The sequence below is a fragment of the Gorilla gorilla genome, chromosome 6 (genome assembly GCF_029281585.2).
Source record: "Gorilla gorilla gorilla isolate KB3781 chromosome 6, NHGRI_mGorGor1-v2.1_pri, whole genome shotgun sequence".
NCBI lineage: Eukaryota > Metazoa > Chordata > Mammalia > Primates > Hominidae > Gorilla > Gorilla gorilla.
The window spans coordinates 151,966,017-151,975,360 of NC_073230.2; the positions used below are offsets into that span (position 1 = coordinate 151,966,017).

Consider the following 9,344-nt stretch of genomic DNA (forward strand, 5'->3'; position numbering starts at 1 on the left):
AATGGATAGATACACACGGGTCACCCAAAACTTCGCTGCATACAAACATCACTTTTTTCAACGTGGATTTTGTTTTTATGGAGTCCAAACGCAGACCCTAGTTCACCTTACAGCCTTGGGTTTGTCTGCTTTTGGAGACATATATTCAGTAGATAGATAGATAGACAAGACAGATACATTTTTTCCCTTTCTTACTATAATGTCAATGCCTTGTCTGATTATCATCATCACTCAAGAGTCAAGGGAAGAACAAAACACTTCATATAAACAGGGCTGGGCTGGGCGGGGAGTGTTAGTTTCCAGTGTTTTCTGTCTCCATTCAGATCATTCCTATCAAAGTGCAGCAGCTGGTTACCTCAAGCCAAGAGACAGACATAAGGATCCCTATGGCCTTGCAGACGGCTGCTTCCACCTCCCACCTGGGCCAGTTAGACTCTTTACACAGGAAAGTGAGTCACCCCACTGAGAAGGGTTGCCAGCAGAAACAGGGCATGAAAAGCACAGATAACCATGGGAATTCTTCCAAGTGGTCAGTATAAAATATACCAACACTACCACCACCAAAAACACAAAACAAGCAAAAAAAAATGCTTATTCAAAAATCCAAGACAAAGTACTGTGTGAGAGCCAGGCCATGGGGTTTCCTTCTCTCAGTCTACACAGCTTTCCCAGTCCATTTGCTCACATGGAACCATGAGATGTGAAAGTCTGCAGAGCGTATGCTCAGGATGGAGGCTGGTACTGTTTATCTGTGGGTCCAGACCAAAGGGCAAAGAGGCAGAAAGCTACAACTCAGTCCACCGCCACGGCTTAGGGCCTCCTTCTCACAGAGGCTCCGAAGAGCCCCCACCTCAGCCTTCACACAAAACATCTCCTTCTGGCTGAACTATAGCCAGGCTGGAGTACCGTGGCATAGTCTCTGCTCACTACACCCTCCACCTCCTGGGTTCAAGTGATTCAGACTCCCAAGTACCTGGGATTACAGGCACCTGCCACCATGCCAAGCTAATTTTTTTTTTTTTTGTATTTTTAGTAGAGACAGGGATTCACCATGTTGGCCAGGCTGGTTTTGAACTCCTGATCTCAAGTGATCCAAAGTGTTGAGATTACAAGCATGAGCCACTACTCCTGGCCCAGGCTCCACTCTAAAAAAAAATAATTTCAAGTTTTATTTTAGATTCTTGGCTGCATAGTATTCCATGGTGTATATATACCACATTTCCTTTATCCAGTCTACCGCTGATGGCCACCTAGGTTGATTCCATGGCTTTGCTACTGTGAATAGTGCTGTGACGGACATGCAAGAGCATGTGTCTTTTTGGCAGAACAGTTATTTTCCTTCAGGTAAATGCCCAGTAAAGAATTGCTGGGTGGAAAGTTAGTTCTGTTTCAAATTATTTCAGAAATCTCCAAACTGCTTTCTGCATTAATTTTTCCATGAACTGATTTACACTCTGGCCAACAGTGTATAAGCATTCCCTTTCCTCTGCAGCCTCACCATCATCTTCTGTTTTTTGACATTTTAATAATAGCCACTCTGCAGCCAAGCTCTTTCAAGGCCAATGTGGGGAAGAGCCACAAACATCCCTTTTCCCGAACAGAGTTCTTGCCTGCCCACTGGTAGATTTCTTGTTTTCAACTGTCTTTCATTGTTTGTTTTTCAAAGAAAAACCAAAGGTAAAGTGGTAAGATCTTCCACACCTGAACCAGTTTGTAGCCACCAGAGCCTGCTGGGAAGGGGTCCCTCAAGGATGCATTGATCTTGTGACCTGGAATTTGAGAGATCAAGAAGCCCTATAGCAACCTACCATAAAACTGCCCATCAGAGCTCATCCTTTCAGGGGATTAGCTCAGTTCTGGCTCTGCAGACACTGGCAGCCACAGGTGAGAAACCCTGGGCCTCTGTGGGCTTCCTTCATCACACAGGGCCACAGTGGGCTGCCTGTCCTAGGCAGAGACACAGCAACATTCTCTTAAACTGAAATTAAGCATAAATCCACTTCACCAATAATCATCTGAGGGCTCAGTCCCTGCCTCCTTCCTCGGGGATTTTAAAACACACATTTCTCTGACCCAAACAGGTAGGTGAGATCTGACTTTAAAGGGGGAAAAATCTGGATGAATTGGGGTATCAGGAATGAATCCCAAGTGTTTTTGTGTGGGGACAGGCATCCACATCCCATACTGTACCTCGAGATGGAGAAAAATGCAGGAGAAGAGAAGAGAAAAAAAGGGCGAAAAAGTGGCTGAAAGACATTAAAACCTTCTCTCGTGGTTCTTTCCAGTGCTGGTTGCTTTGCCAAGGTCCTGAGTGCAGGCAGGGCTGGCTCTGGCTGGGAGCTGCTGCTCTGGGTCATGGAAGAGTCACTTCACCTTCAGAAAGCTCATTTGGTCATCTGTAAAGTGGGCAATTCCATAGGTGGTTGTGATGATAAAATGAAAAAAACTTCTTAACTTACATGAGTTACATGCTGTATAGTAAGTTATGTGCTATATAGTAAGCACACAGAAATGATTCACTGTTATCATAATTGAAGGATAGTGGTTTAGTGTGCTAAGCACTAAACACAAGCCAGAAAGATGTCTTAGAGAAGTAGACAAAGAAATCTATAGTTCAGAATGAACAGTACCAAGAATGGCATGTCCTCCAAATTGAGCATGGGCAGGTAGATCTGAACCTATCCTACACATCTGAGTCTACAGTATGAGGTAACAGCCTCCACCTATAGCTATCTTCTCTGTCTGTAAGGTCATTCCTTTTTGAAGAAAGCTGACCTCAGACTATACTGTGATCGCTTAAGGAAAAGCACAAAATACTAGAGAAGGCTAGTCTCAAGCTCTAGATACAGAAAATCATCAATTCTTGGGTGTTACCTTTCAGAAAGAGAGTCAGAGCCACAAGCCCTGATCCAAAAATCCCCTTTTCAAAAAAATTCTCCATCTTCTACCAAGGTTCACCTCCCTGTTTAGTGCACACTGGTGTCTACAGTTGCTAGAGCAAGAGTTTCTCCTTATCCTCTAAGGCAGCAGTTCTGTGAAGACCCCATGATAAGGGGACAAAATGAAGTAACATGTTCAGGGACCACACAGGAAAACCCCATATTATCAATGCTCTAAAACCTGGCTACCTCAGGCTTGGCCAGTTATTCATGAGCAGAGAGGTGTGTCATCTACATGGCAGTCATGGCCTGGATGGGTCTGGAACTGTGGCAAGGTAAGGCTCTGAGACAAGGTGCCAGGAGAAAGATGAATTCAATCATCTATTTCTGCCAGGAAGAAAAGCACCAGGAAGGAATCAGATGTACAGTTTGTTCTCTGGGGACCTCTGCCTTGATCCTCAATAAATCTCCTTTTAGATGCCACCTGCAGCAATTCCCACATTTCACAATGCTCTCCATGGCTTCCGTTGGCCTTATGGTCAGCTCTGCCAAGATCTGTATTCTTGGGCAAGACAGAATCCTTCTGAATCTCAGTCTCTTCCTCTATAAATGGAAATAATTTTGCTCCACACAAGTCACAATTAGCACGTTGGCAGGAAGTTAAACTGTGAAACTCAGCATAAACAAAGAGCAATGTACCACTGTTGCTTACGTGAAAACTCCTGTGAAGCAGTCAGGCACCATGCCCCATCTAAGCATAGCAGCGTTAGGTATCAGCCTATTAGTGATTAGAGAGGGTACCGCGGAGAGAGGGGGTCTCAGAGCAGTGGGTTTCCTGGCTGTGGGGAAGCTGCCTCAGTGGCCATGCAGGAGCTGAACCTGAAGGTACTCTGTGTGTCCTCTCAACTCCATGGACCCCATTTTGGCATTTTTTTTCCAATTACCTCTGGTTTCCATTTGCTTCCTCCCTCTAGCCCCCTGGCCATGTCGGATTTCACCAGCAAGTTTCTGAGCTTTTCCATTTTGCTACTGTCTCCAGAACATCCCTGCTTCTTTTACCTTTCAAAGAATTCAAACTTGAACTCTGCTCACTCCTGCCCATCACCAACATTAGCTCAGAGTTGATGAGAAGGGAAAGCACCCTCATAAGGAAGCTCCTCCTTTCCTTATATTATTAGACCTGGGCGCAGACAGCATCTCCATCTCCACACTGCTCTGGCCAGGTTATGCCTCAGTCAATTACACGACTGTATCTTAGTACCCTTGGTAGGGCTCAAATCAGGATATTCTCTAGAAAGATTCACTTAGTACTGAGCCAAGTATAATCTCACTACATCTAAAATAGAAAATTCTAGACCCACCCCTCCACATCTTTGTTATTGAACCCAATATGTCACCCATTTACCATGTGCTCAAATCCCTACCTACTGCTGATTCTCAGATCAAATCATAACCCAGATTTACCATGGTCCAAACTCTGACATGTGATCAGGGGCCATGTCATTCTGGTTCAGGCTGTCAGCCCCAAGCAGGTGGGTCAGTTTCAATCACCCTGAGTGCAGGTTGCAAGGGCAACAATGAGGCTGCATAAAAAGAACCTATGACAGGATGCACATGAGAGAGACAAATGTCTTCACATTGAAGAAGGGGAGGAGTGTGCCATTGGTTTTCCATCCTCCAGATGCACTGAGTAAGCTGCTACCTAACCTGTGCCCCCTCCTTTTTCTCATCCCTATACCCTGGTAGGAGGGAGAGCCATCTTCAAGCCCAGCATCCTATGGAATGCTGAGTCTCTCTTCTCCTTACCCCTTAATGTTGGAATTCTCATTCCCCAAAGCCTTGGATTTGACTTTCCCACTGAGTGACTGGAGAGAAGCATCTTCATATTCACAGGAACAAGCCTTAGTTAGATAAGACTTTGCTCCTCTCCTGGGATCTCCAGGACACTAAAAAGCCAAGCTTGCTACCAACGCTTGCCCTTCCTTAAGTACATTAAATATATCCCCAATAGTTAAAAAAGATTCCTAAACAGCCAGGCCATTCTCCCTCTTTCTAACCCTCATCTCCTCGACCTAAGAAAGCCCAGCTGTGTGATCTGGGGCTTGGCTTCCCCTGTCTTTCCCATATCAGCATCCTTCCAGGAAACAGCCGGTCTCCCTCTCTGCTCTCAGAAGGCAAGTTTCCTTATCACCTGTGAATCACAAACCCACAGAGTGGCCAAACATACTGATGCAAGACCATAGGAAGGGGAAAGCTGCAGGTGTGTTTGTGCTGGGAGGAGCAGTGACCCTCACCTCACAGACACCTCCTCTCCCCATCCTCGGGAGGTATAAAGACGGGTTCTCCACCAGCAATCAGGCACACTCTACCACCATGAATCCACTTCTGATCCTTACCTTTGTTGCAGCTGCTGGTGAGTTTCATGACCTTCCTCAGGCCTCAACCACCCCTTCCCTGGCAGACACATGCCCTGCCGTTCTTGCCACCTCTCCTCTTTTGACTGTGCTGTGATATTCTATTTCCTCCATCTGGCATTTCTTCTTCCCATCCTCCTTGGGCTCTTTTTAAGCCTCACTTGTTCCACCTTCTCCTTGATTTCACTCCCACCGCTGTTATTCATCCATATCCGAGCTGTGGTTGGAGAAGCTGGGAAGGGAGACCCGGTGGGGCTGGCCCATGAAATGAAGCAGCAGGCTTCAGGCTTGGCTCTGACAGCACTACAATAGCACCACTATAGCTGCTCTTAACCTCGAATGCACCTGGGGAGGTTGAAATTACTCATGCAAGACACTCAACTCGAAATTCTCACTTCAACTGTCTGGTGTGCAGCCTGTGTTCTGGGCTTTTAAGCTTCCCAGGTGATTTTTAACATTTCTAGGCATGCAGCCAAGGTTAAGAATTGCTGTTGTTTTGGCCAATAATAACGTATACCTTTGTTCTGCAAAAGTGAGCCTGGGGCTTCCCTCAACTCTGCCCTCACTGGGCAGATTTGAGCTGAGGGGGAAACTGGTCATGGCCAAGTCAATGTCGCCAGGGGGTTTTCCTAGCTTGGCCAAAGTAGCCTGACAATCCGGGGCTTAAATAGCCAGGTGGAGTACACAGGTGGTGAATAAAAGAGAGAAGACTTCAGTGCTTGAGACAGCCACATCCCAACTCCTATCCCACTGGAAGCATTGTGAGGATATTCCTTGTGTCCTCAGCCTGGTGACCCCAGGAGAGATCTGAACCCCCACAGGGTACCTACCTATGTGCCCTGGAGACACAGAGACTTGGGAGCCACAGGCAGTGATGATCACCAGGGCTGGCAGCGCTCCCCCCCTTCCCTAGCATCACTGTGCTTGTTAAGGTTTTCTAATTAGCAGGAAGCAGCCACAGGCTGGGAGTGCCACCCCTAATATGCTATTAACTTGCCTTCTCCCTTCCCATCTCCACTCCAGTTGCTGCCCCCTTTGATGATGATGACAAGATCGTTGGGGGCTACACCTGTGAGGAGAATTCTGTCCCCTACCAGGTGTCCTTGAATTCTGGCTACCACTTCTGCGGTGGCTCCCTCATCAGCGAACAGTGGGTGGTGTCAGCAGGTCACTGCTACAAGTCGTAAGTGTGGGGCCCCTGACTGCAAAGCTCCCAGCCAGGCTGCCTGGGAGAGCTTGGATTCAGCCCAGGGAAGTACTGAGGTTGGGTAGGATGGACGAGAGAGATGGTGGAGAAGAAAACTTGTTGGCAGCAGCTGACTCTCCAGAGCAGAGAGTGAACACAAGACAGGAAGCTCTCACACCCAGGCAAATCCATGAAACAGCAAGGGTTGTGGTCATAAAAGCAGGCAGGGATGATCTTGGGGTGGTGAGAGCTAGTGAGAAGAGCAGGCTAGTACTTTTGCTGGTTAGCTACACATTAAAGCCACCTAAGAATGAGTATTTAAAAATACTGATGCCTGTGTCCTATCCCAGGGCAATTAACTCAAAATTATCAGGAAGAGGGTGTGAATATCAGTGAGTATTTCACACTCTACCTCTGGTAACTGTAAAGTATATAGACAGAGCTGAGAACTGCTGCCTACACCAAGAACTCTCAAACCTGAATATGCACCAGAACAACCTGCAGGATTGTTAAGGCACAAATCACTGGGTCCCATCCCCAAGGTTCTGATCAGTAGGTGGGGGTAAGGACCAAGAACTTACATTTCTAACAAGTTCCCAGAAGATGCTAATGCTATGGCTACCCTTGGATTAGATTACACAGAAGGGTGGTGCTCACCAGGCCAAGAATGGAGGGAGGAGCAGGCACTGTGCACAGTTAGCAAAGGCCTGGGGTGAGGAATGCTGGGAAAACTTCAAGGAGCTCCTTGTGCCCACAGTGCTAGTGACTGTGGAGATTATGGGAAAGAGTCTGGGAAGGCAGATTGAGGAGCAGCCTCTGGTGGGATCCCTTTGACTCTTCCCCACCCCACTACCACCAACCTCTGAAGCAGAAAGGTCCTGGGTTTCACACCTGCACTGACCCACATTGCTCTCCTGCCCATGCGATATGGCCACACACCCCACCCCATGCCTCCAGAGCTGTCCATGAGCAGGGAGCTTAAGGACCCGTGGAAAGTTGGGAGGGGTGCCCTGGCTGTGGGAGAAGGTCTTCACCATGCCTGCCCTGCCCATCAGCCGCATCCAGGTGAGACTGGGAGAGCACAACATCGAAGTCCTGGAGGGGAATGAACAGTTCATCAATGCGGCCAAGATCATCCGCCACCCCAAATACAACAGCCGGACTCTGGACAATGACATCCTGCTGATCAAGCTCTCCTCACCTGCCGTCATCAATTCCCGCGTGTCCGCCATCTCTCTGCCCACTGCCCCTCCAGCTGCTGGCACCGAGTCCCTCATCTCCGGCTGGGGCAACACTCTGAGTTCTGGTGGTGAGTGGGACCCTTTGTCCTTCTACTTCCCTCCATCCCACAATTTCCATAACAAACCATGCCCCTTAACTTAAATCCTCTCGCCTCCAGGCTTAAGACACATTTCGAGTGCCCATTACACGCAGGCTCTGCACTGGGCACCAGAGAGATGCAAATTCTCAAGGACGTGGCTCCTAAAATCAAAAGACAAGACAAATGGAGAACTTGCTATGATCACTTCTTGGGAGGGGTTCAACAATGATCATTCTGGGAACTAAAAGCCAGAGTCCCTTGCCAGGACTTATGTTTTGGAGTCCTCTCCAGGGGCAGTGTTCCTCTTCAGTGTTCCATCCTAGACTATTATCTCTTTCTCTGGCCTAACCCACATTTCTTTCTTTGTTCTCTTCCTGATCCTCACAGCCGACTACCCAGACGAGCTGCAGTGCCTGGATGCTCCTGTGCTGAGCCAGGCTGAGTGTGAAGCCTCCTACCCTGGAAAAATTACCGACAACATGTTCTGTGTGGGCTTCCTTGAGGGAGGCAAGGATTCCTGCCAGGTGATTTGATCCCTTCCCATGCTGAGGCTCCCACTGATACCCAGGCCCCACCAGGGAAAATGATTTGAACTCCCAAGGTGGTGGGGCTGAGGAGGCTCCCTGCAGTGCCCCATGGAGAAGTGAGGAAGACTCCTTTGGGCTGCATCCTGTCTGCTTAGGAAGAACAGAGAATGGGCCACCGTGAGAAGGACATGGAGCCACAGAGCTGGCTGGAAAGGGCTCTTTTAAGGTTCAGAGTAAATGCAGGTGTATTCCTCCTCCATCTCTCTCTTCATACAACTTGTCCCTTCTTCCCCCCAGGGTGACTCTGGTGGCCCTGTGGTCTCCAATGGACAGCTCCAAGGGATTGTCTCCTGGGGATATGGCTGTGCCCAGAAGAACAGGCCTGGAGTCTACACCAAGGTCTATAACTATGTGGACTGGATTAAGGACACCATAGCTGCCAACAGCTAAAGCCCCTGGTCCCTCTGCAGTCTCTATACTAATAAAGTGACCCTGCTCTCACTGTCTGTGTCTGTGCCTGCTCCTTCACACTCCTTCACATTGGAAAGCATCCTCCAATCTCAGGTCAGACAGGGCTCTCCCCCTTAAACATAAGCAGAGCCTCCAGCTCCCAAATGTGTTCCATGGTACACTAGATTAGCACATACAAAGAGGTGGAATCCAAAAATAAGAAGCTTGGGAGAAAGGGGGGCACTGTTTTCTAGAGAAACGTGTGTTTCAGAAAGGTGGTCTTCAGCAGGGGCTATTGTTTTATTTGGGCTTCTCAGAGTGGTTAGAGCTACTCTGCCTTCAGAACAATCACAGTACAGAAAATGTGTCAGCATCTTCGAGGTGGCCCTAAATATTTGACCAGCTGAAACTGCTTGCTAAAATACAACAATAGTTACAAATGCTGCTGGTGATGATGTGACTCTCCCAGGAATGTGTTGGCACCAAACCCTCGACCAAGCCCTCCCTTCTCATTCACCTGGAAAATCAGACTCAAATAAATCTCCCTGGCCCCCCGACTCTTCCCTC

The 9,344-nt window shown here is 48.1% G+C and overlaps 1 protein-coding gene and 2 gene segments (V, D, J or C); all 3 read left to right on the plus strand.

The window, feature by feature from the left end:
• LOC101146757 (T cell receptor beta constant 2-like) overlaps nt 1-9,344 on the plus strand; it is a 112,979-nt gene that overhangs the window by 76,035 nt on the left and 27,600 nt on the right.
• The window catches only part of LOC101146303 (T cell receptor beta constant 1-like), an 84,071-nt gene that overhangs the window by 56,454 nt on the left and 18,273 nt on the right, over nt 1-9,344 (plus strand).
• Nucleotides 4,488-8,829, plus strand: PRSS2 (serine protease 2). Of its 2 annotated transcripts, none has more exons than XM_063708816.1 (5): nt 4,488-4,569; nt 6,317-6,476; nt 7,535-7,788; nt 8,188-8,324; nt 8,625-8,829. In XM_063708816.1, the coding sequence occupies exons 1-5, from the start codon at nt 4,488-4,490 to the stop codon at nt 8,775-8,777; spliced, it is 786 nt and encodes a 261-aa protein (XP_063564886.1). In that variant the 3' UTR covers nt 8,778-8,829. The 2 variants fall into 2 exon arrangements, with proteins under 2 accessions (XP_063564886.1, XP_030868750.2); XM_031012890.3 differs by lacking the exon at nt 4,488-4,569 and adding an exon at nt 5,240-5,292.